The sequence below is a fragment of the Erpetoichthys calabaricus genome, chromosome 2, assembly GCF_900747795.2.
Source record: "Erpetoichthys calabaricus chromosome 2, fErpCal1.3, whole genome shotgun sequence".
Taxonomy (NCBI): Eukaryota; Metazoa; Chordata; class Cladistia; order Polypteriformes; family Polypteridae; genus Erpetoichthys; species Erpetoichthys calabaricus.
Window position 1 is genome coordinate 92,626,031 of NC_041395.2, and position 27,285 is coordinate 92,653,315.

General features: G+C 36.9%; 1 protein-coding gene across 5 annotated transcripts in view; it reads right to left on the bottom strand.

The window, feature by feature from the left end:
- gatad2b (GATA zinc finger domain containing 2B) overlaps positions 1 to 27,285 on the bottom strand; it is a 234,465-nt gene that overhangs the window by 22,519 nt on the left and 184,661 nt on the right. For 2 of the 5 annotated variants that reach the window (XM_028794120.2, XM_028794121.2), the window contains exons 7-10: positions 17,448 to 17,769; positions 14,814 to 15,019; positions 5,592 to 5,702; positions 3,441 to 3,621 (exon numbers count right to left, since the gene is read on the bottom strand). In XM_028794120.2, the coding sequence (XP_028649953.1) occupies positions 3,441 to 3,621; positions 5,592 to 5,702; positions 14,814 to 15,019; positions 17,448 to 17,769 (820 nt within the window). The remainder of the gene's footprint in view (positions 1 to 3,440; positions 3,622 to 5,591; positions 5,703 to 14,813; positions 15,020 to 17,447; positions 17,770 to 27,285) is intronic. The other 3 variants (XM_051922809.1, XM_051922807.1, XM_051922808.1) reach the window with 3 other exon arrangements.

Here is a 27,285-nt window from a genome sequence, read left to right on the forward strand (position 1 = left end):
ATGTCATCCACAGGGTATTTTGCCATTTTAGAGGTTGTTTGCTCTTTGCTCTTCATGCAAGTGCAGGGAACTAAGGTCAAATCAACAAAGCTAACTTTCCTTCTAGTAAAGAGAGTTGAACTGAAATGTAACAGCGAGTTTTGTAGCAGTTTAAAGCGGATTACTGTCCTCTACTTCTGAATTTCGCCAGATGTCGACATCTCTCCTGAAAGAGTTAATAGCTCGATGTTTCTTTATCATAGAATCTGGATAAAAACATAGACAGAAACTTGCAGTGTACACTGTCAAATGTGCTCATTGTTAAAAAAACATGACTTTTAAAATTAAATTTTAAAAATTACAGCCCTTCCCTTTTCTAAGAAACAGCATAATTTTACCCCTAGTGTGCCTGCATATGCAGGAGGAGCCATATTCACATGCTAATAACATGTAAATTGGTGTCAACCTCCAAGGAGGGGCATGGCTGTAGGGCAGTATGGTATAGCAGGTCCGCAGCTCAGAACGAATTGCTGTTTTATTAAATAATCTGTTGGCCATGTCAGTCTCTGTGGGTGTACTCTCATAGCTGTGGGGAGTTGGTGAAGTAACTGGGGCAAGACGCACCTGCACATGAGGGTGCAATATTTCTCAATTGCTTCATTGGCTTCCTGTGGTGCGTGATTAAGACGCTACACCCACGAAGCCATGCAAGTACGGGCTAGTACAGTAAAGAAGACAGGAGACAAACAAGAGAGAAACGGAGGCAGAGCGAGAGTGCAGCATTGGGGTGGAGAGAGAACGAGCCATCCGCTAATGTGGGAAAAGGCATCGCAGTCAGTGGTCCCGCAATGAAGGGAAGGATCGGCACTCTAGAGAAGGATCATCCCCACTCATTGTGCAGCAGAGTGGGAGCGATCAAGGTAGTGTCCTCTTCATGGATCTGAGGGACGACTGAGTGAGCGTGAAGAATGACGAGAGGACAACCAACCCTAAGTGGTCTGGCAGACACCGACGGAGGCAGCAGAGCTGGAGGTCGGGATGGAGAGGACCACGGCTGCTTAAGTCTCTGCCAGCTGAGTGAGCAATGTGTGAACTGGGGAGACTTGGAAGGAGTTGTGCTCAGCTCATTTGACCAAATGACTGTTTTTTTTTAATTTTCATTTTTAGCCTTGTTTTTAATTCCTTGGATTTTTACCCTTTAATTGGATTTATTTAATGGGTGCACTGCGCTTTAATGGACAGTAACTGTTTGATTTTCTTTTGTTTAATAATAGCACTTGGACACTTTGCACCATCCTGTTGCCTGGAGTGTTTTGTCCAATCTGCATTGCTCATCCGGTTACGTTACCAATGGTGTCAGGTTCAAGAGATTCCAAAATATGTAAGAGGGAGCATGGAGCTGGACTGGCACTGTCACAGGCACCATTACCTAAATAGTGAAGTACAGTGGTATAGTAGGTGAGCCGAACCTGTATGAAACATCCTTCCACTCTTGCAATCATACTCAACCCGCCAAGGCGTGGACTCGGATATCCCCCACTCTAACAATTGTGCTCGATTCATTGAGAGGGAAGGGGCCCCCTGCTCTGAAGATCATGCATGACTCATCCCCTTGTGGGTTATGAAAACACTTGCAATGGAAAAACTGGGTTGCAATACTGTCAACATTGAGAAACAATGCTGTAAAATGTAATGCCCACTTGACTGGTATGTTGGCAGGCTGAATATTATGTATGGGGTAATTGCAAGCCTCGGTGGCTAGCCAGGTTTGAAATAGCATTTAGCAAATTCACACAGCACATCTGCCTTTGTTAGGTGTGTTTGATTTGACTCAGGCAAAAACTGCATTGCATGAAGAGGTGCCCCTTCTCCCTATCACATATTGTCCAGCTAGACAATTGCAATGATAATCTGACTATTTTTCCAACAGCTGACTGTATTTGAAAACAGAATATTTTGATCATTATGCATGCATACTCAGCTTATATGGTCTAATCAGAGCACACTGAGAAGTTATTCACCTTCAATTCAAAGGAAGATGTACTGTGCTATAACTTTTTCTGACCAGCTTGCACTCCCCAACAGATCATATTAGAATGAAGTGAATAGGAGAACGTGCAGAGGAGTAATGAAGCTACACTCATGATGTGGTGAATATAATAAACGTGTCATGACACAAATACCAATTTTATACTGAGGTTATATAGTATATGGTGAAAAGCTACTACATTTTTTACATTATTGGATTTATTTTGTGAATACCCTTTTCCAAGTTGAAAAACTGATGAATGGCAATCTTCTCTCCTATGCGGCAAATAAAACAAACTCAAGAAACAAATAATACTCTATTTCAATAATTGGCTTATAGCACACTGAATTTATACAACCATTTGTATTGTTTTGGATTGTTTTATATACCTACTTTGTGCATAACTATCTTCCAAATTCTGAAATATTGCAATCTTTCCTTCTCTCGTAGTGCTACTTTATTTCTTATAAACTTATGCTGAATGTTGTGTGCTTATTCTGTGCGTGTTTCTTGCTCTGAAAACACCTATCTGTTTTGCAATCCAGCACCGTCTCTGAACGGCCACTGTGAGAATGAAACTCTAAACAACATGCTAGTTTACCTGCTTGTTTTCTTTAACAGCCTGGGCAGGTTTGTTACCTGACCTTAGATATGAATAAAATAAACCACCCCCTTCAGCAGATAGACTCACTTCTTCACACACTGTCAGCTTTTCTTGAAAAATGATTAGTGACAATAAAAAGTTTTTAACAACTATTTTTGCTTTCTCAGTAGATTATTTGACAATTTTTTTATGTTCAGGTACTGAAGACTTAGAAGAACACACTTCAGTAATCAGAAATCTTCACTACTGTACAGTAGTCTAGCCATATGTTTTCACAAAATTCCTGTACATGTCAAGAATCACTGTTTAAATTTTTGTACTTTTGGGGCAATTTATAACTGAAAATTAAAATATATAACACTTTGGGATTATTATTTCAAAAGTTGAAGAAGCTTTCACAAATTTCCTCATTTTGTCCTCAGTCTCCAGAGAGTTAAGCATTTCACCTTTAAATTAAACTTTATTACTGTTTGAGAAACAAGCATGGACAAAATGCAAACCAAATGTATCTATACCGTGCTGACTGGTACATTTTCTTTTTACAAGACAGAAGAAAAATATGGTGATATAAATTATTTAGAATATTTTACAATAATAAAACCAACCAATTTGCTTGATTAATATATGCAACACATTTCACTAGTGACCATTTCATCCAGCTGATTAATGATGACAAAAGTTTTTTTTTTTTTTTTTTAATTGTCACACTGTTGTCTTCTGATGAATTTGATTGCAGCAAGACTTAAATACAATGATAAAGAAAAGCAAAAGAAAAAAAAAAGAAATGGTTCACTGAAACTGTCAAGAACATAAATGAGCACTTTCTACCTTGGAAGTTATACAGCTGTCGTCGTCCCTCTTCATAGGCTCCGCTCATCAGCGCACGCTTACCTGGCATGCCGAGCAAACTGCCCGCCACCGAGAGCTGCGACGCCTGGGCAAAGTTGGAAAGCACGCCCCGGGCTGAGCCTGAAAGCCCTCTTTGCATGGAGGCCTGAGGCTGTGGAGCCTAAAAAGAAAAATGATGGTATTAGTACCAATCTATTTGCTAATAAAACTCATGATAAAATATACAACAAAACATGCAAATGATCATCAAACTCTCTTCTTGATATATTTTGCCAGACTGTACTTCTTTAATGGTGTGAATTTACTCTTTCTATTAATATATTATTAAGGGGCTTAGATATAGTTTTGTTTCATTAGCTTTGACATTGTGTGAAGAAGAACGTGGTGTAATAAATTAGCTTTAAAATCTCTGACCAATATCAAATTATTTGCTGGAGACATATTTTTTTCAGAGAATTTACTCTGAAAAAAAATATTCTGAAATATAGTACAGACTGCAAATTATTTGAACTACCAGTACAAAGATATACCGAAGAATCACTATGTAAAAAAATAAAATGCTTTTTTTTTTTTAAAACAAAACTGCTTACACTGATACCATTTTCAAACCATTACTATATAATCAACAAGAAATAATGAATAACTGTGATGCAAGTTTATTTAAAAAAAAACCCTACTTTTTTAAGTAACTAGAGTAATGGAAAACTGGAATACTATTCTGGGCAATCTGAAACACTTACATCCACTGACTGCTCTCGTTACACATTCCTACGGGTTTTAGATCGGAGGGAACAGGTCAGAACACAAATAACCGTAGACATTAAATAAACATTACCAAAAAGAAAATGTTTTTAAATATACCAAGTTAAACAACAATGTGAGAAATAGGAAAGCAAGCACATACAACACCCATTACTCAGACAATACTTTCATAAACAGCATATTCCTGTTTATGGATGAATAGCTATGACGGTACTTCTTAACTGAAACAAACACCTTTCTGTCCTGTTCCTTTCGGGTATCTTTATGTGCAAACAGTGAAATAACTGCTTGTTGGTGACACACAGGCCAACCCATTTTTATTGCCTGCAGCTATTACTTCACTTTATGAGCTATTGAAAGTTTTAAAGTGGGTTAGAGAATGACTGACAGACTTACATGTAATGCCTGTGTCAGTTTCTCTCTTTATATAAACTAAGGGACTTTGAATCTTAATTGTTTCACATATGGAATAACTGAAAAAACTAAATGTCATATCCAACAAATCAGTGAATGGCTCATTAGTATTACAAGTATTATTTATCATAGAAAAAAAAAAGTCTGGTATAGTTTAACTGTAAACTTGAGGAAGAATAGAGTGTAAAAAACCTAACAGTCTCTAGAGGCTGGGTGTGTTTTAAGACACAATCTGCTTGCCACATTCATCTGAGATTCAGTTCACTTCATGGTGTGTGTCCTGTGTTTGATCCCATAGTAACCAGTCAAAATGTGCCTTTGCTCAAACGTAAATCTGGCCAGAACAAAACTCTGCAAACAAACTGTACAATTATTATAAAAAGAGGAATGTGGAGCAACATGGGATATCCCCCTGAATCCCACAATACTGGATAATCAATATGAAATTACTCAAATAGGTAACTAATATGACCTGAAAAATACAATACAAATGTACTTATAAGAAATGATAATTTTAGTTAAAAGAATGTAATCTTACTAATTTGATCATAACAATGTATTACCAAATGCACAATACCACTATTGTACAGTTCAATAGATACAACTGAGGAAAACCCAGTCATGTGTTGAGTCATGCATAAACAAATCCTTGACCTTTGCTTCTAAATATATGAATTTAAGCTTGGCTAATAAACAGACATCATTCAACTTAGATTATTCAGTGTTCTTAGCAGTCTTAAAACTTTATTTAGACTAGGTATATGACACCATCACATTAAAAATAATATATCTTACATATAAAAATGGACACAAAATATGGAATATGTAAGAAATATTTAAAATGTGAGTAAGGAAGGCATATTTTAAAGACACAATGTCATGTAAGCAATGTTATTCTTCTGGAAAATGGCTGACAAACTGTATTAACAAAACTTATTTGCTTAATATACATACCTGTCGCAAAGTATGGTGTCTAAGAAGAGTCTCGGTTTTGCTAACACTGGATACTGTTGGGGCAGAGCTTGGTGACAAAGTGGCATGCTGTTGTAACCGCTGTTCAATCTCCTGAGAATCAGAAACGAATGGAGTTGCAATAAGCATCATTACTTTAATAATTTAAAAATAAATTTTGGACATGAATACTTTTATGACTAACTTTAAAATAAATATTTACTTTAAACATAAGTATTCATTTAGTAAAAAAGTAGTGCTCAACCGATACAGATTTTTTACACCAATAATAATATTGATATTTGGGCTGCAAAGTTGACTAATTACTGATGGATAGTATATCAGTATTGCTGGTGGGTTTAAGTATTAGTCTTTACTGATAAAAAATCTGAATGAAAAAGATTACATTTATTAAATAACATTTAAACAAGGTAAATGACAGGTTTTTTTTTTTTTAAATGAACCAAAAACACAGAGACATATGATGTTTCTTTCTCTCTGTTAAGCACAAGTGTCTAACTGTTAAATGGATGCATACAGAACAATACAGCCCACACAGACTTAAATATAAAACATACTTCACTGATAAAGTACCAGCAGCCACGTAAGACTGAGAATAATTGTATGACCCATCATGTTGGCTCTTTAAAGTGGGGATTTTAAAATTGTATAAGAAAAGAAAAATCAGAATTATGAGTTAATTTACATTTGCTTTAATGTGAAGGGTCTCAGAATTAAACATTAGTCAGAGATCTCAAAGAGTGATAGGAACAGAATCTGATGCAAAATGATACTTTCAGGGCATTGGAAATGCATTTAGGAAAAATTGCTCAGTTCACTAACGTCTCTGAACACGTACAAATTGGGTTACGACCAAAAAGTTTGCCAAACTTTTGCATCTGTTCACGACCACACACTCGGTTGACGAACAAGCCAGTTTCCCTTCTGGTTTGTACGCTCTGATGATTTCCGCACGTGTTGCATGGTTCTCGGTCAGACGTGCGTGCTTGCTTGCACGTGCATGCGTGCTTTCGCTGTGAACTCTTTGTGCTCTATTTCGTTTCCCTTCCGGTTCATACACGTCGATAAGTTCCTCACGTGTTCAGTCTCTCCCTGTGCATTGTTCTCGGTCAGACGTACGTGCTTTTGCTGTGAACTCTTTGTGCTCTACAGTATTTCGTGTGCTTTTACATTAATTTTGCAGTTAACCATGTCTTCTAAGCATGTGAAGAGTGGTGATAAGAAAAGTTTGAAGAAAATTGAAATCGAATTAAAGAAAGAAATTATTGAAAAGTATGAGCGTGGCGTTCGTGTTACTGAGTACAAGAGTACAAGAAGTCAAAATCTTTGCTTTCGACTATTCTAAAGCAGAAAGAGGCCATTAAAGCAGCTGATGTTGCAAAAGGAGTTACAGTGTTAACCAAGCAGAGGCCTCAAGTGCTAGAAGAGGTGGAAAAACTGTTGCTAGTGTGGTTGAACGAGAAGCAACTTGCAGGGGATAGCGTAAGCGAGGCGATGTTATGCAAGAAAGCCAGGAAGATTCATGGCGATTTGCTGCAAAACTATCCTACGAGTGGCTAGTTCTTCCTCCTCACTTCCTTCATACCAGAACTCGACTCATGCAAGGTTAGTTTTCTTGGTTGTTTATGGTTCGTTTTTGTATAAATTAAGGATTTTTCAAATGTTCATGTTTTTCCCTGTGCTTAAAACTCATTAAAAAATGTGTTTACAGCGATCGGGTCGTAAGGCTATTAGCATGAACTCCTGCAATGTTACTTTCATGGTTGTTTATGGTTGGTTTTTAAATAAAGTTTGGATTTGTTCAAATGTTCCTCTTTTCCCTGTGCTAAAAACTCATTAAAAAAAAGTGTTTACAGCGAGTGGTTCGTAGCGTGATTTGTTGCAATGTTACTTTTCTTGGTGGGTTATTAAATTACAGATTTTTCAAATGTTCATTTTTTTCCCTGTGTTTAAAACTCATTAAAAAAAGTGTTTACAGTGAGCGGTTCGTAAAGCTAAAGCGCAAACTCTTGCAATGTTAGTTTTCTCTGTTGTTCAAGGTTTTCTCAGTGTTATTCAATGTTTTTACATTTAGTTTATTATTACGCTGTGCATTCTATGGTATATTTAACTATATCTGTGATTAAAAATCTTTAAAAAATATATATTTACATACAGTTTGTACGGTCTGGAACGGATTAATTGTATTTACATACAATCCTATGGGGGAAATTATTTCGGGTCAAGACCAAATCGGGTTATGACCAGAGTTTTGGAACGAATTACGGTTGTGACCCGAGGTTCCACTGTACACTTGTGATATCTCAAAAAATTAGTACAATACAATAGTATATTGAAATGATTTTATCCAGCATATTAATACGCCAACTCACTCTCTTGGTCACACCCTTGATCTTGTTCTTACACGTGATATTTCAGTTAATAATACTGATTTATGTGATGTTTCTTTTACTGATCACTTTTCTATAATGATGGATTTGAATATTACTGTTGATGTTCCTACTACTAGTTGTGCTCCAAGCTGTTCTCGCTTTTTAAATTCTTCTATTATATCTGATTTTAAAAACATATTCTCTAGTCTTGATGTACATCTCCAATATGATGGTATCGATGATTCAGTTTTAGAATTTAATTCTACTTGTAAAACGGTTTTAGACTCAATTGCTCCACTCAAGATACACTGTAATAAGGGAAGACCTGCTCCCTGGCTAAATGAAACTACGCGACCGTCAAACTGTGGAACGGTGATGGAAAAAAGATGGACCGTTTCTAAACAGATTTTTAGGACTTCTCTATTCAACTTCCAGGTTGCAGTTAAGAAAGCTAAACATGATTTTTTCACTGATTTAATATCCCGTCATTCTAAGAATTCTAGGGTCTTATTTAATTCAATGCGGCCATTCACTCTCATTTTGTAATGGGATTAAATAGTACTGTTCTTTCATGTGAGAAATTTCTTTCATTCTTTGTCAGTAAACTTGATACAATCTGCTGTGGTATTGTTCCAACTGGCTATGAACTTCCTACTGTTAATCATGGCATTGTCTTGGAATCTTTTGATCTTGTCTCACTTTCACAGTTAAAAAGTACTATTGACACCCTTAAACCTACTCTCGGTCCTCTTGATATTGTACCACCACGCCTCTTAGTGGAAGCCTTTGATATTTCTGTCCATCTTTACTAGCCATTATCAATGATTCTATTAGTGAGGGGGTTGTGCCCTCATTTTTTAAACATGCTGTGGTGTGTTCCCGGTCTAAAAAAGGCAAAATGAGATCCTGGAGTTTTAGCCAATTTTTCGGCCGATTTCCCTATTGCCATTTCCGTCTAAAATATTAGAAAGAATTATTTATAATCAATTGGTTGATCACCTTAACTCCAATATTTTTTTGAGATCTACCAATCTGGCTTTAGGCTTTATCATGGTGTTGAGACGGCTCTCCTGAAAGTATTCAATGACATCTCTATTATTACTGACTCAGGTGGCGCAGAAGTCCTTGTCCTCCTTGACCTGTCCGCTGCCTTTGACACTATTGACCATGAGATATTGCTGTTGCGGCTTGAACATCTTGTTGGGCTTAAAAGGGCTGCTCTTAACTGGTTCAGGTCATATCTAACTGGTAGACACTTTTCAGTGACTTTAAATTCCTCTTTTTCGTCTACTGCTCTGCTTAAATGTGGTGTTTCTCAGGGATCCATCTAGTTTATGCTCTATATACCTTCACCCTATTGGATCTATTTTTAGGAAATTTAACATTTCTTTTCACTGCTATGCTGATGATACACAGGTTTATATTCCTGTCTGCAACTCTGCAATGAATCAACTGCACAACTGTCTTTTTGAACTAAGATCCTGGATGGCTAATAATTTTCTTGATCTAAATCAAAATAAAACAGAGGTGCTTATAGTGGGTCCATCAGCTAAAGCCCAAATTGTTCTTGGACTTCTCGGCTCTTTCTCTGTCTTTTGCAAACCTCAAGTCCGCAATCTTGGTGTTATTTTTGACAGTAACCTCTCCTTTGAGAAACAGATTATTGTAGTCAAGGGTTGCTTTTTACAGCTTCGTCTTCTAGGTAAGATCAAGACATTTTTTTTATCTTCTAGGGATCTTGAGAAAGCTACTCATGCTTTTATCTTTTCTCGGTTTGATTACTGCAACTCGCTGTACCCTGAGATTAGCAAATCCCTGATATGCAGGTTACAGTTGGTCCAGAATGCTGCCGCTCGCTTTCTGGTTGGGGCAAGAAAGTCTGATTTTGTTTCTCCAATATTAGCTTCTTTATACTGGCTGCCTGTCAGTTTTCGAATTGATTTTAAAATCTTGTTGCTAGTTTTTAAATCTTTACATGGGCTTGCTGCTGCCTATTTATCTGAATTGTGTGCTTTACACCAGCCATCTAGAGTGCTTAGATCTGGTCAGTTGTCTCTTGTACCAAGTGTAAAACTAAGGGGGGCAGGGCTTTTGCAGCTGCTGCTTCTCGCCCGTGAAACTCTTTACCTCATTACATAAAGGAGTCGTCTACAATTCAACTGTTCAAAACAAGATTAAAGATTAATTTCTATTCACTTGCTTTCCGTGATCTTCAGTAATACTGATGGGTTTCCTCATTGTGATTATGTAATCTTACTTCTATTTATTATTTATTTTATTTATGTTCATTTATTTTATTTCTATTTAAGTTATTTATGTTAATTGTATGTTTTCTTCTTCTTTTATTGTAAAGCACTTTGGCCACAGCTTTCCCATGTTGTTTAAAATGTGTGTATAAATAAATTGACAATGATATGACTCACTATTTGCTCTTATTGGAATGATTTAATGTTGCCCAGAAAGTAACCTTTTCCTGCATGTACTTAAATGGCAATACCACACCTTAATTTGTGAACAGTTAATCTTATATCATAAATCAATTTTGTTTAATGTGTTATTTCAATTAGGAAATCCTTCAACAATGATATTAAATTTAGAAAATCTGAAACATGTAATTACCTTTCCTTTACACTGCACCACATCCAATTCACATTTCCTCCATGTGGCAAGTATATTGTTCCATTGTATTAATGTCAGTTCTTCTCAACTTAACTTTGCTGTTCTTATGAAATCACATTTTGGCTTATCCCTGAATCAAATATTCTGAATATGTCTTGTAGTCAATGGAAAAGCACAAGCTATTTGAACCTTTACAGTCTATGGCTATGCATTACAAGAAAAGGTGAAAAACTATTTTTTGTTGATATAACTTGTTCAACTCTTATATTTCTGGACTATTTAGCTACTTCTGATACTGTCTGTCATTCAGTTCTTAACACATGGATGTCTGTGCATCCTATGGGGTGAGGCCATTCAACAGTATGGAAGTAAAAAAAAATCTTGTTTTGATATCATTTAAATCTTCATCCAAAAGAAGTACATCTGCATTTTCCCATCATCATAAGTAGTTAAATGAGTAGCCCTTATATGTATAGCTCTGACAATTATTGGACAAAAGACTGGAGTAATGCTTATAGGTGTTAAAACACAGCTCACATCTATGGGTAGTTTTAGCCTAGGCATCAAAAGCTGAGTATAGTAAGGCTTCACCCACGCTTTAAGACTCACTCCATTTCCAAGTTTGTCATGTTCCTTGAACTGCATTTTATAAAGTCAAATTTAAGATTCACATATTTAGTCTTTTGTTTATTTTCTACATTTGAATTAATTACAGTATGCTTCTTATTTGTTTTTGTTGTTTTAACATTGCAAGGTCAAAAATTAAGTCACATTTTCTCACACTGGTTAATAAATTTCTTTAAGTACTATACAAATAATAAAAAATATTACAGAATAAGAAATAAAAAATATATACACTATAAGCGACTGGAAACTTAATTTAAAACATGCATGCAAATTTAATTTTTTCTAGTGGAGTCAAGAAATGATGAACAGTAAGAAAAGAAAAAATAAAGTAGGTGAATGAGTACTTGAATTCATTGAAGCTGAGGATTATTATCAAAAATATCTCCCAGCCTTGACATGCTACTTGTTGATTATGTTTGTGTAAGTCTGTTTATTAGTGATCAGATGCGATGCTGTTGGTATCAAGCCCTAACAAGCTTTTGAGTTTCTTCTAAAATGGGCACATTGAACATTCTTGGCACATCAGGCCGACAACTGATCAAAAACATAATTATCACTTAATTTTTGATTATTAATGACATTTTTCCACTTTAAAATATATTTACTGATAGGTTATTTAGTTGACAGAAAAGTGTACATTTTTAAAGAACACATTTTGCTGAAGATTAATGGCTAATTATTTTGCACAGTAATAGTACGTAGGTAAAATGTGCTGCATTGTCAGAGCAGAAATGTCAGAATAATCAAGAAAAAAGGTCAAAATTGAGAATCTACAGTGGAATTAACTAAAAAACTTGTATCAGCAGAAACACACTAACATACAAAGCACACAAAAATATAACAAATTAATTAAATTAAAACCACTCTAGCATATAGGATCCACAACCAAATGAGAAGGTGTTATATACTATAATGACTCTGATATGTCATGCAAAATAGGATCACTGCAATATACAGTACATTCAATTCCAGCCCAGGTAATAGCAGTCATATGAAAAAGTTTGGGAACCCCTCTCAGCCTGCAAAATAATTTACTCTACTTTCAACAAAAAAAAAATAACAGTGGTATGTCTTTCATTTCCTAGGAACATCCGAGTACTGGGGTGTTTTCCGAACAAAGATTTTTAGTGAAGCAGTATTTAGTTGTATGAAATTAAATCAAATGTGAAAAACTGGGTGTGCAAAAATTTGGGTACCCTTGTAATTTTTCTGATTCGAATGCATGTAACTGGTCAATACTGATTACTTGCAACACCAAATTGGTTGGATTAGCTCGTTAAGCCTTGAACTTCATAGACAGGTGTGTCCAATCATGAGAAAAGGTATTTAAGGTTGTCAATTTCAAGTTGTGCTTCCCTTTGACTGTCCTCTGAAGAGTGACAGCATGGGATCCTCAAAGCAACTCTCAAAAGATCTAAAAACAAAGATTGTTCAGTATCATGGTTTAGGGAAAGGCTACAAAAATCTATCTCAGAGGTTTAAACTGTCAGTTTCAACTGTAAGTAATGTAATCAGGAAATGGAAGGCCAAAGGCACAGTTGCTGTTAAACTCAGGTCTGGCAGGCCAAGAAAAATACAGGAGCGGCATATGCGCAGGATTGTGAGAATGGTTACAGACAACCCACAGATCACCTCCAAAGACCTGCAAGAACATCTTGCTCTAGATGGTGTTTCTGTACATCGTTCTACAATTCAGCGTAATTTGCACAAAGAACATCTGTATGGCAGGGTGATGAGAAAGAAACCCTTTCTGTACTCACGCCACAAACAGAGTTGCATGTTGTATGCAAATGCTCATTTAGACAAGCCAGATTCATTTTGGAACAAAGTGCTTTGGACTGATGAGACAAAAATTGAGTTATTTGGTCATAACAAAAAGCGCTTTGCATGGCGGAAGAACAACACCGCATTCCAAGAAAAACACCTGCTACCTACTGTCAAATTTGGTGGAGGTTCCATGATGCTGTGGGGCTGTGTGGCTAGTTCAGGGACTGGGACCCTTGTTAAAGTCGAGGGTCAGATGAATTCAACCCAATATCAACAAATTCTTCAGGATAATGTTCACACATCAGTCACAAAGTTGAAGTTACGCAGGGGTTGGATATTCCAACACGACAATGACCCAAAACACAGTTCGATATCTACAAAGGCATTCATGCAGAGGGAGAAGTACAATGTTCTGGAATGGCCGTCACAGTTCCCTGACTTGAATATCATCGAAAATCTATGGGATGATTTGAAGCAGGTTGTCTGTGCTCGGTAGCCATCAAATTTAACTGAACTGGAGAGATTCTGTATTGAAGAATGGTCAGAAATACCTCCCAAACACTCATCAAAGGCTATAGGAGGCATCTAGAGGCTGTTATATTTGCAAAAGGAGGCTCAACTAAGTATTGATGTAATATCTCTGTTGGGGTGTCCAAATTTATGCACCTGTCTAATTTTGTTATGATGCATATTGCATATTTTCTGTTAATCCAATTAACTTAATGTCACTGCTGAAATACTACTGTTTCCATAAGGCATGTCATATATTAAAAGGAAGTTGCTACTTTGAAAGCTCAGCCAATGATAAACAAAAATCTGAAGAATGAAGAGGGGTCGCCAAACTTCATATGACTGTAGCTATGTGGAGGATGTTTTCTCTGTATCAGAATGGCTTCTCATTGGATACTCCAAGTGTTAAAAACATACCCAAATAACTGTAACGTTATACTCATTTTGTAAGTTGTCTTAGATAAAAATGTCTGTCATATGTAAAATAACTGACAAAGAATAAGTGCAAGAGTGCCAAATCATCCAATGAGCTTTACTAGACTAATTACAAACTATTCCAAGAATGATTATCAAGAAAATGTAATTTTAATTGCATGAATGTAATACTGTATATTTGTTCACTTATTATTTTTGTTTCTGCATGGATATTCCAGCATTCCTCCAAAATATTACAGATATGTATGTTCAATCAACTGGCAATTCTCAATAAATTCTGAGTGAGTGGGGTGCTATTCAAGAGAATGCTATCGTCATAAGCTACAAGTCCTCAATCAACTCTGCAACAGAATTAAGTGAATGGATGGATGAATGTTTATATAACTCCTGTTATTACATACATGTCCAAGGTGATCATTTGACAATTCTAACAAATGTCAAATGGAAAGCTCCATTTATTAAGCTGATGGATGTCTGAACTGGTATAATGCTAAACAAGCTTTGTAGACTTCTGAATACACACCAATAGATGCAAAAGCCTTTTAGCAATGAAATCATGTTAACTTTTAGTTCAATATCTTGCAGACAGTAAGTTTGGCAGGTCACCATATAAAAAGTTTGAAAAACAATGCTCTAAAAGTATGGCAGTCCAACAACACATTACATGATTTATTATTTTAATTTTGTTTTTGACAATGCCTTTAAGCTAAATTTTTGTTGTCACTGTCTTGCTGTCTAAGAGAAATTAAATTGAAATGAAAATGCACATAATTCTGCAACAATGTATGGATAGTACTGAGAAAATATAACAGTTACAATATGAAGATGGCTCATGGTTGGCTGTAATTTTTTAAAACAAGACAAAATAGGGTACCTGTTCTTGTTGCAGTGCCTTCACAAAGGCATTCTTCAGCCTATTGGTATGCTCAGCTTTAAGTGCTTTCTTCTGATTAGAGGTCATACATTGCTCACACAAGATTCTCCCACTCTTCTCCTGTTTCCAGTGAGGCGTGAAGTCTGTTTTGCATTGTGCACACATAAATGGCTCCATACGAGAAAGTACATTTCTCAGTTTACCTGCTAAAAGTGGGGTGGTGGGGTAGAGGAAATAATAAATACCAAATATTTTGTCCATGGTTATTTGCTTATTATAGCTTTCAAGATACGTTTTTTTCAAGCAAAAATAATTATTTTTTGCATAATAAACTAGTACAAACTTTTTCACAAGTGCCAGATTCCTTTTTATAACTGTTAATCAGAATTGGCCTTATATTCATCAAGCAAGACTAGAGACCAAAAATAAGTTTTCTATATCTATATAATCAGAGGTAAAATGGTTATTTTCATTTATTGTGAGGAAAAATAAATAAATATAGACAGGCTGAGAGACCAGCAGAACGCGTGTTTCTGGTTCAGTTCAGGAGCTAAAGCTAATGAAATTTCAATTTACAGACCCATTTTTTGTTTCAGAAAAACAAATGGGTACAAACATTGTTTTCTGTGCATAGCCAAAAATTACTTAACATTAATTTTTTTTCTTGGAGTTTGTGTAGGAAAGTAAATGTTGTTATGACTTCACTTGCATATTCTGCAACACTCTTTTCTGAAGTAACTGCTACAGTGCATCTGGAAAGTATTCACAGCGCATTACTTTTTCCACATTTTGTTATGTTACAGCCTTATTCCAAAATGGATTAAATTCATTTTTTCCCCTCAGAATTCTACACACAACACCCCATAATGACAACGTGAAAAAAGTTTACTTGAGGTTTTTGCAAATTTATTAAAAATAAAAAAACTGAGAAATCACATGTACATAAGTATTCACAGCCTTTGCCATGAAGCTCAAAATTGAGCTCAGGTGCATCTGTTTCCCCTGATCATCCTTGAGATGTTTCTGCAGCCTTAATTGGAGTCCACCTGTGGTAAATTCAGTTGATTGGACATGATTTGGAAAGTTACACACCTGTCTATATAAGGTCCCACAGTTGACAGTTCATGTCAGAGCACAAACCAAGCATGAAGTCAAAGGAATTGTCTGTAGACCTCCGAGACAGGATTGTCTCGAGGCACAAATCTGGGGAAGGTTACAGAAAAATTTCTGCTGCTTTGAAGGTCCCAATGAGCACAGTGGCCTCGTAAGTGGAAGAAGTTCGAAACCACCAGGACTCTTCCTAGAGCTGGCCAGCCATGAGCGATCGGGGGAGAAGGGCCTTAGTCAAGGAGGTGACCAAGAACCTGATGGTCACTCTGTCAGAGCTCCAGAGGTCCTCTGTGGAGAGAGGAGAACCTTCCAGAAGGACAACCATCTCTGCAGCAATCCACCAATCATGCCAGACGGAAGCCACTCCTTAGTAAAAGGCACATGACAGCCCGCCTGGAGTTTGCCAAAAGGCACCTGAACGTTTCTCAGACCATGAGAAAGAAAATTCTCTGGTCTGATGAGACAAAGATTGAACTCTTTGGTGTGAATGCCAGGCGTCACATTTGGAGGAAACCTGGCACCGCTCATCACCAGACCAATACCATCCCTACAGTGAAGCATGGTGGTGGCAGCATCATGCTGTGGGAATGTTTTTCAGGAGTTTTTATCACTAGTCAGGATAAAGGGAAAGATGACTGCAGCAATGTACAGAGACATCCTGGATGAAAACCTGCTCCAGAACGCTCTTGATCTCAGACTGGGGCGACTGTTCATCTTTCAACAGGACAACAACCCTAAGCACACAGCCAAGATATCAAAGGAGTGGCTTGAGGATAACTCTGTGAATGTCCTTGAGTGGCCCAGCCAGAGCCCAGACTTGAATCCGATTGAACATCTCTGGAGAGATCTTATAATGGCTGTGCACCGACGCTTCCCATCCAACCTGATGGAGCTTGAGAGGTGCTGCAAAGAGGAATGGGCGAAACTGGCCAAGGATAGGTGTGCCAAGCTTGTGGCATCATATTCAAAAAGAATTGAGGCTGTAATTTCTGCCAAAGGTGCATCGACAAAGTATTGAGCAAAGGCTGTCAATACTTACGTACATGTGGTTTCTCAATTCTTTTATTTTTAAAAAATCTGCAAAAATGTCAAGTAAACTTTTATCACGTTGTCATTATGGGGTGTTGTTTGTAGAATTCTGAGGGAAAAAATGAATTTAATCCATTTTGGAATAAGGCTGTAACATAACAAAATGTGGAAAAAATGATGCGCTGTGAAAACTTTCCGGATGCACTGTATATCAAATAACACTGTTATCAGTGTATACTGTATTTACTTTATTTACATTTCTTTTTTAAAAGTATCTGCCACATTAGCTTATTGATATGTATATTCAGAAGGATGTTCTAAAGGTGACAATGCATATGAGAATTACAAAACAAAGTAATCACTGCATGAGTTGTGATCATTTTGGTCCCATATATTTAAAAAACACAAAAAAAAAAAACAATTTTACTTTAGCTAATTTATGAATTACACATATCAGTAGTGTAGTTTGAAAAAGCACCAGGACCAAGCTCTCACCCTGACTGTCGATGACACTTTGCACCACTTCCTCAAGACCCACCATATATATAAATTCACTGTTGGCAGCAGATGGCAAGAAGTGTAAAAGTGGGGCAGGGGGCTTTGGAGGTGGAATTTCTAAGAGTGTCTTCTCCAACTGCTTGCGGAGTGCCAGTTTTGCAGCTGCTTGGCTATTTACTGGATCTGGAAGGTTAGCACTAGGACTAGGCAGAGGAGAGGAGCTTGCAGTGCCAACTGTACCAGCCTGGATGTGCGCAAGGTTCATGTAGATAGCTGATGATCCAGACCGCTGAGATGCTGCAACTTGCTGACTTGAGGGCTAACGGATGACAAGAAAGAAAAATAATTGCATTAGAAATATCTTTTGAAGTCACAAAATAAAGTCAAAAATTAGTATTTTTACAAATGAACAACTACAAATTATATCAATTCAATTAACAATTAACTTAAGTAAGTTAACTCTATCTTATGCACTTAGTATAAATTTCACATTCAAATTTCCCCAATCCTTTATTTCACTATTGTCCACCAAACATTCCCTGTACATTTCTTCACATCTTTTAAAATTGTTCCTCCATTGTGCTTTAACGATTTTTTGTCTCTCACCCTTCAATTTTAGCCACTGACATCCCCTTGTCCCCTCATATATTCCTCCTGCTTGACCTTTCGATTCTCACTTTTAGCACTATCCAGCAGAGGACTTTCTTCTTAGGTACCACCTTAGCTAAGGTAGCACTAGTTCTCTTGATTAGTGAAAGTCACCTTTTTCACAATCTAGTTATCCTTGTATTCGCCATAATAAGAATTATTAGGTCATCATGAAACAACATAAACAAGCAATCAGCTTTGAATCTAATGCTACTTTCCCACACAAACGCCCTTTGAAGGAGGAGTGCCTAGTCAGACAATTTGGAGAAAACAATGCTATCTGAATTCTCTAAGTCACACAAACCTTTTGTCTCAATCAATAATATCTATCTATTATAAAAAGAAATCTTGTCCTGGAAAGCAAAAAGCAAGTCTACGATACGTGATCTTCTCGTAAGACATTTTAAAGACCCGCGAGACCAAAGACACGCCCCTACTTACAATCTATCAAATAGGACAATAGGCAGCAAAACATTCAGTCTTGTGAAGGATTTGAGCAAACACAGATCCAGGGCTCTCAGCGTGTATAAGGTACGTTATAAATTAAATGTCAACATCTAAGCAAAGAAGAAAGCGGCGCGGAGAAAAGAGACTCAAATGCGTTGGACAGAAAAAAAGAGCAAAAAAGAATAATCGAAGTGCAAATTCAGAAAATAAGGAAAGTAATTATCAGCCCGGAACAAGTGGAATTGAAAAAAAAGCACGTTCAATCCGGCTCAGAATTAAAAGACAATGAGTAAAAGAAAGTAGAACTTCATAAAGACACTTACAAACGTTGACGCTAAACACATGCAGAGCAGGTTAGAGACTATGAAACCAGTGAAATTAGAAAGGCTCAAAAAACGGCGCTATACACATGTGGAGAAAGTTAAAGGATATGAAAGTAGGACAATTAGAAAATATAAAAAAAGAAAGTAAAGATCGCAGTAGCGTAAACAAACAAACGGCCTCATTTAACTAAGCACCAGTCTAACTTTGGTTTTGCACAATAATTACTACACTATTGCACCTTAACACTTAATTCTACTTTATTCACATAATTGTACTTATTTATTATGTTCTACTATACTGTTACCTTTCAATCTATGACTTTTTGTTAATCTAACTGATTTCTAACTTTGCACAGTTTTTGATAAGCGGATCAGGATGCATTTCACTGCGTGTTGTCCTGTATAACTATGCATGTGGCAAATAAAGAATCTTGAGAATTTCAAAAACGGAGTTTACCGCACATGCATTTATTGGTTACTTTGTTCATGTATATATATTTATCTGTCTGCTTATTTAAAAAGCTACATTTACCCCAGGAGTCAAAAACGTTCTGTCTAGTCCTTGTACAAAAACCTAGACAAAAGCTGGGGTATCACCTTGGTAACCCCATGTACTTTTGGAACTGTGAGAGGAAAATAGCACGACTTTACAGACAGGAGTCCAATGCAGAACTCTACTTACTTTTTTACTTTGTAAAAAAAAATTATTAACTGCTGATGATATAGATCATTTTGTCTGTGCTGAAATTCCAAACAGAGAAACCTATCCTGACCTCATTAAAAAGATTCCGCATATTGGGACTCGCAAGATTACAAATATTGTTTTTACAGAAGTTCTGAAATAAAAGTGAAACTAATGAAATAGCAACAATTCAAAGAAAAAAAATCTTAAAAGTGTGTATCCGGAAAACCAAACATGGAGGTTGGCGAGTGAAGCGAGCAGGGGGCAAAGCCCCCTAGTATGTTAAAAAAAATAAAAAAATAATAATAATCTGTTCAATCAGATATGGGATTTCCATCAAATTGTATGTGGAGTGATGCCACACAGTTTTATTATGTTTAGTTTGCCATCTATTTTCATGAAAACATGAGTTAATTAAAATTTGTTTTGTGAGACCCAAGTAACAAACTAACAGAAACCTCATGTTCTTCCAAAAATCCACACAGAAATTAACATAAATACAATGAAGTCATTTATTCATTAATTAATTTTCCACTGCTTATCTGATACCATGTCGTAGGGGGCAACAGTCTTAGAAATGAGGCCCATATGTCCCTTTCCCCAGCCATACCTGCTAACTGATACTGTGGGATCCCAAAGCATTCCTAGGCCATCTGGGAGATAGGGCTCTGGTGAGCCCTGAGTCTTCCCCGTGAGGTCTCCTCCCAGCTAGTTGTGTCCATAAAACCTCCACAGGGAGGCATCCGTATCAGATGGCCAAACTACCTCAATTGGCTCCTCTTGATGCGGAGGGTCAGCTGCTGTACTCCAAGCCTCTCCTGGATGCCTGTGCTTCTCACCCCATCTCTAAGGGAGGGCACATCAGCACTGTACAAAAAGCTTAATTTGGCCGTTTGTGCCCATGATTTCATTCTTTCGGTGAAATCTCATGACAATGGGTAAGGATAGGGACGTAGATCAACAGGTAAATCAAGAGCTTTGCCTTCTGACTCAGCATCTTCTTCCCCACTACAGACTGATATAGCAACTGAATAACTATGTTTGCTGCCTCTATCCGTTTGTCGAGCTCACAAATCCCCTTTCCCCTCACTAATGAACAAGACCACGAGGTACTTGAATGTTTGTTTGTCTCCTTTTATCCCATCAGTGCTAACTTTTACAAGTACCATAAATTTACACCAGCTGTTACAGACTCAAATCAAATGTATTTTGATGTATGTTTTATTATACAGTATACTGTAATAGTAACAATAATAGCAACCCACTACTCAAAACGGTAAAGGTGAGGAGGACCTGGGATCAAACCCTCAACTTCTTGATTATGAGTCAGCAGTCCTTATCTCTGTACCAGCCAAGTGGATGTGTCTACTTCGTATTGATTCATAGTTGGGGGTGTGTGAACCTGACTGACAGAATAAAACTGAAAACAAAGCTAACTTTTACATATACCATAAATTTACACCTGATCTGACGCTGTTCATTTTCAAATAATATTGCATTAGTGTGATGATGTTATATGATTGGTACTATTCAGGTCATAAAATGAGTCCTTAGGTGTGTGGGAACTGTAAACATTTGAATTTGATGATTGCATATAGCACGGAACTGATCTCTCTGTACTATTCTTTCCTCTGCATGTCCTGAAGTACAAAAGAAACACCACCATGCACCAAAATGTGGAGACTAGGCAACATCAGGGGAAAAAAAAACAAAACGCGGTCACTGATTACAAGCACAAGAAGACATGCAAATGAATTAGAATAATGTTGCATCAGTGCCACAATGTTTTCCAAAATGTACTATACAGGTCATAAAATGAATAATTCCAAATATCATATATTCCTATGTCACTGTTTTCTGTCAGTGCGGCTTTGACATCATGGACCATAAGGTGCATACTAATTCAGCGCGAGCAGGAACACTCAATAAAACTGAATAAAAAAAAATTCAAGTGACAATGAGATACCAAGAAGGCAGATTCACTAGCGTTTGTGTGTCAGCTTTTATCCCTCCAGATCAGAGAATTTCCAGTTCCATTGTCTCATAACACCACTCACATCTACAGTTATTCCCAGTTTCAAATAAAAACTAACAGTCAGATCTGGTTTGGGGGGTTGTATTCGTGATTGTGACTGAGAGAATCAAATTGGAAAAAAAAAAAAAAAGTTAACTTTTACAAGTATAAATTTACACCGGCTGTTAGAGACACAAGTCAAATGTATGTTTTTATTGTATAATATTAACAATAAGAGCAGCTCACTACTCAAAATGGTAAATTTGTGAGGCAGTCAGGATCGAACCAGGGGACACTTGATTACAAGTCAGTAGTTCTTACTGCTGCACCATGGCAGCTGTTGTATTATCAATGTACCTTTTGTGAAAGTGTTTTATTTGATCTTTGGACTTCAGGTTTCACACATTGCACAGTTTATGTCTATATCTATTACAAAAATATGAAAAACTTTTTGGTTTAACAATGTGTTTACATAGATTGTTTTAGAGATGGAACACACATGAAATGCATGTGTTCCAAATAATGATATATTATTTTCCTATACAACTCTAGGTACCAGATTCCCAGATAATCAAGGCTTGAGCTGGGAGAACTATGTGCCCTTTCTGTGGCGGTGGGGGATGGAATAGTAGGCTGCTTGTCTTGTTCAACATATTTAAAAGACAAAAGACGCTGACGTAGAAGTGCAAAGGGATTTCAGGTGGGCTGGGTTTACGAGTTTTTTCGTAGGCTTTGGTAATTCTAGTGTTAAATGTTTGTTTTGTTTTTTGCATCAACATAAGGCCATACCCAGATGGCCGAGTCTTTGAATTTGTGTGTGTGCATCTTCCAGATTTGTGTGCATTACTGAGCAGGGTTTTATTGTAGGATCTCTCCCATTCAGCTGCTGATGGTTAAGTTCTATAAACCGTCTTATCTAGGTGAAATTTTATTCGCCCTACATAGTTTCATATATGCCCACCCTCCAACAAATGGCTAAGCCACAAACAATAATAATCATTATTTACATTTATATAGACCGTTTCTCACTACTCAAAGTGGTCTCTGTGCAGGCAACATTAAAATTTGTGCATTTTTTTTTTCTTCTTTTCTTTTCTCCTGAGCTATGAAATGCTGCTTCAGTTTTTTCCCCTCAAAAACTGTTCCCCTGCCGCTAAACAGTGGAAATCTTTTGCAAAGCATTGGGTTCACACACTGCCAAATTACTCCATAAACGTATAGCTTAAAATAGGAACACTGCATCTACATGTGAATTTGTGTAAAGATCTAAACAAAAATTAATTCTACAGTGATAAGGAAAGAAAGGTTTTTCTTTTTTTCTTTTCTGTGTAGAGCCTGCAAATTTTCCTGTATCTGTGTGACTTTTTTTCTAGGTATGCTGTTTTTCCTCCCACACTCCCAAAAAGAGGTATGTTACATTAACTGGTGATTCCAAATTGTCTCCAAATGAGTGTGTCTGGAGTCCTGCTAGGCTGCTGGGATAGGCTCTGGTCACCCATGACCATGAACTGCATAAAGCAGATTTGAGAATGTTATGAGCTAGATAGGCTACATGAAATATCATAAATTGGAAACCAAGCTGTACAGGAAGCACAACAAAAAAATTAATTCTGCATTTTCAGTATTATTAATAAGCAAGATTGAGCATCTAGCTAAAATTGTCCTGACAAAATAACATTTTCAGTACAGTGAAATAAAAATGTAAAATAAATAAAGTTTATTACAAAAGAAATAAGAAACTTGCACTTTACTCACTCTTCCCTAACAACATGGTGTGGCACTTACCCATTTAATAAAAGAGAATGAGGTTTTTTGGGTTATGCTATACTTCTGTCAAACTGCTTTAATAGCTACTGCATTTTCTTATTATTTAAGGTTTAATCCAGCTCGATTTACAAATACAAATGATTCTGACAATGTAATAAATGCTAAATGCTTGACGCTTCCTTAAATATCAAAAGGTAAATAATTTAAATAAATGCCTCAGGTGATGGTGATCTAAACCAGCAATTGCCTAGCAACCGCATGGTATTAGGGATGAAGATGAGCAAACGACCCACAGGGAATGTAATCAAAAGCTTAGATAAGAAAAATCTGTGACAGAAAAAAAAACAAAACTATGTAGATTAGAAGACACATACCTTTTCTGTTTTTCTGATTTCTTTTTCTTTTTTTTTTTAAACTGTCTATGGTCATGGTTACATGGTTGCTTTTTGCAATGAACATACATTTCTCATATTATGTATTGAATGTTAATGTAGTTCTTTTGTACTTTAGAAGATGAATTTTATACATGAAAACTATAGTTTTACTGTTGTGACAATTAATAAAACAGTTATTATGATAGATTATGTGTTCACTGGGCTCTAGTCTGGAGTAAAATGTGGAACTCTTAGTTATTTTTTGTTGGTACTTTGAAATGAGACACCAACATTTCATTAAAAATACTCTGTCAGAAGATTTACTGTTAAACAATAAAAACCAGTCAGTCACAACATTAAAGTCACCTGCTTAATACTGTGTAGGTTGCACTAGTGACACCAAAACAGCTCTGACCTGTCGAGACATAGACTGCAAGACTTCTACGGTAACTAGTTCCAAGACATTTGCAGCATATCCTTTTAAGTCCTGTAAATTTCAGGATAGGGCCTCCATGGATCAGACTTGTTTTTCCAGCACATCCCACAAATTTTCAATTTGATTGACATCTGGGGAATTTGGAGGCCAAGCCAAACACTGAACTTTTTGTCATGTTCCTCAAACCATTCCTGAACAATCTATGTATGGCAGGGTGCATTATCCTGTTGAAAGAGGCCACTGCCGTCAAAGAATACCGTTGCCATGAAAAGGTGTATGTGGTCTGCTACAATTTGTAGATAGGTGGTACATGTCAAAATAACACTCACATGAATGCTAGTACCCAAGGCTTTCCAACAGAACATTACCCAGAACATCACACTGCCTCTGCTTCCCATAGTGCATCCTGCTGCCATCTCATTCCCAGGTAAATAACACACATAAAACCGGCGGTCCACATGATCTAAAAGAAAACGTGATTGATAAGACCAGGCCACCTTCTTCCACTGCTCCATTGTCCAGTTTTGACACTCACTTGCCCACTGTAGGTGCTTTTGATGGTGGACAAGAGCAAGCTGCGATGAACTGTATGTTATGACACCTTTCTCTCATGGCCAAAATTACATTTTTCAACAATTTGGGCTACAGTAGCTCTTCTGTGTGATCAGAGCAGATGGGATAACCTTTATTCCACTTGCGCATCAATAAGCTAATGGAGCACATGATCCTGTCCCCAGTCTACCAGTTGTCCTTCCTTGGAACACTTTTGCTAGGTACTAACAACTGCACACTGGGCACACCCCACAAGACCTGCTGTTTTGAGATGCTCTAACCCAGTCGTCTAGCCATCACAATTTGGCTCTTGTCAAAGTCTTTCAGATCCATATCCTTGCTCATTTTTCCTACCAATGCACTTCTCACCTACTCTTATGAATTGTTTCAGAAGGAGACTTCTACTCATCATTTCTAGTCCTCATGCACTTAAAATGCTGTTCATCATTAAAGAGTTCAGACGCAATCATCTTTTTTATTTACAAAAACAAAGTGCATTACATTCTTACATATTAATAACTGCTGTTAAACTATTTCTCTCATCTCTGTGTCCCATTCTTTTCAGCCTCCATTCCCACACTTCTGCATCGTTCTTCTCATGGCAAGAAAACCTCTTTATTGACTGCAGTTAATGAAATAAAGTGTCATGAATTTACTGCTATGTATTTATTTATGAAATGCATTAATATACAGTTGGAAAGTACTGTATGACTTTTCATTTTTTTTTTCCAAAAAAAACAACAACAAAAAAAAACTAGGGGGCTTCGCTTGCCCACCCCTGGGTTTGGTTTATCGAATATACAATTTAAAGAGATTGTTATTTTCATGGGAATTGTTACATATGCATTATTTTCACTTTTACTTTAAAACATTTATAAAAACAATACTTGTCCTTTATTTCCGGCCCTGTGCGTGGTTAAATCTCTTTCTCGCAGGACGTATAACGCTGCTCGTGTTGTGAAGGGGGGTCAGCTGAACGCATGCTAATGAGAAGCCGTTGGATCAGCTGCTGTCTTTCTGCTGCTGTTGGCTAGCTGCGTGTTTTGTTTGTTGTGCTGCGCGTTTAAAAGCCTGTGTCTTTGGTGCTTGGATTGTGAAGGGGGGTGGGGTGAACGCACACTAAGTAGTAGTGGTTGGATTATCTGCTGGCTTGTTGTTGTTGCTTCTGGCAAGCAGAGTTTTCTGCTTGTCGCGCTGCACGTCTATCATTTAAAAGCCTGTATAGCAGCTGTTCTTTTGTCACTCCGCGTCACTGCTGTTCATGTTGTGAAGGGGGGGTGAACACACGCTAAGGAGACGTGGTCAAATCATCTGCTGGCTTGCTGCTGCTGCTGGCGAGCTGTGTGTTCTGCTTGTCTCTTCTCATTGTTTTAAGAGCTGGGAGCACATGAAGCGTGTCTGCCAAAGGCATTCCAACAACTGCTAGGTTAGATGTCCGTGAACTTCTTTTAAATGTTGTCTCACTGCCTTGTCTCACGTGACATTAAAGTGTCTCTCACGGGACGTCAAATTGTCTTCCAAGAAGATCACATCTCATCTCCATAGTCTCCCTCCCGAGATTTTTTTGTATAATAAGGATGTACAAGGGTGGAAAATTAGCAATGCTTACTAAATGTTTGCCGCAAGTTTCAGTTTTGGGTGTAATATATATTAAAAATATTGTTTCATCTGTTTATACAAATTTAAACAGGTGGTACTATTCTTTATTGTTCTTTAAACTCAGCTGGCTAATGTTTTTTCAAATAGATGATGCTTCTACATAAAATTGTAAACAATTTATTGTGGGCCCAGATACAGTCATATGAAAAACTTTAGGAACCCCTCTCAGCCTGCATAATAATTTACTTTCAACAAAAAAGATAACAGTGGTATGTCTTTCATTTCCTAGGAATATTTGAGTACTGGGGTGTTTTCTGAACAAAGATTTTTAGTGAAGCAGTATTTAGTTGTATGAAATTAAATCAAATGTGAAAAACTGGCTGGATACCCTTGTAATTTTGCTGATCTGAATGCATGTAACTGCTAAATACTGATTACTTGCAACACCAAATTGGTTGGATTAGCTCGTTAAGCCTTGAACTTCATAGACAGGTGTGTCCAATCATGAGAAAAGGAATTCTTTTAAAAAACAACTCAAAACTCATCTGTTCAGGAAGGCTTTTAGCTCTATTTGACTTTATTACCCTTCTCTCAGTTTACTTGTCTGTCAAGATGCTAATGTAACCTGTGTGTATGTGCTAGACCATCAATTATGTTGTCTGTTTCTTTTTTTTCAGAATTCACTGTCTTAATCTTCTTTATTTATTTATCTGGTTTGTACAATGCTATATACTGTATACGCTGCCGTTCTTTATTATATTCTGTAAGTGCCTTGAGCATGGGAAAGGCGCTATATAAATAAAATGTATTATTATTATTATTATTATTTAAGGTGGTCAATTACAAGTTGTGCTTCCCTCTGACTCTCCTCTGAAGATTGACAGCATGGGATCCTCAAAGCAATTCTCAAAATATCTGAAAACAAAGATTGTTCAGTATCAAGGTTTAGGGGAAAGCTACAAAAAACTATCTCAGAGGTTTAAACTGTCAGTT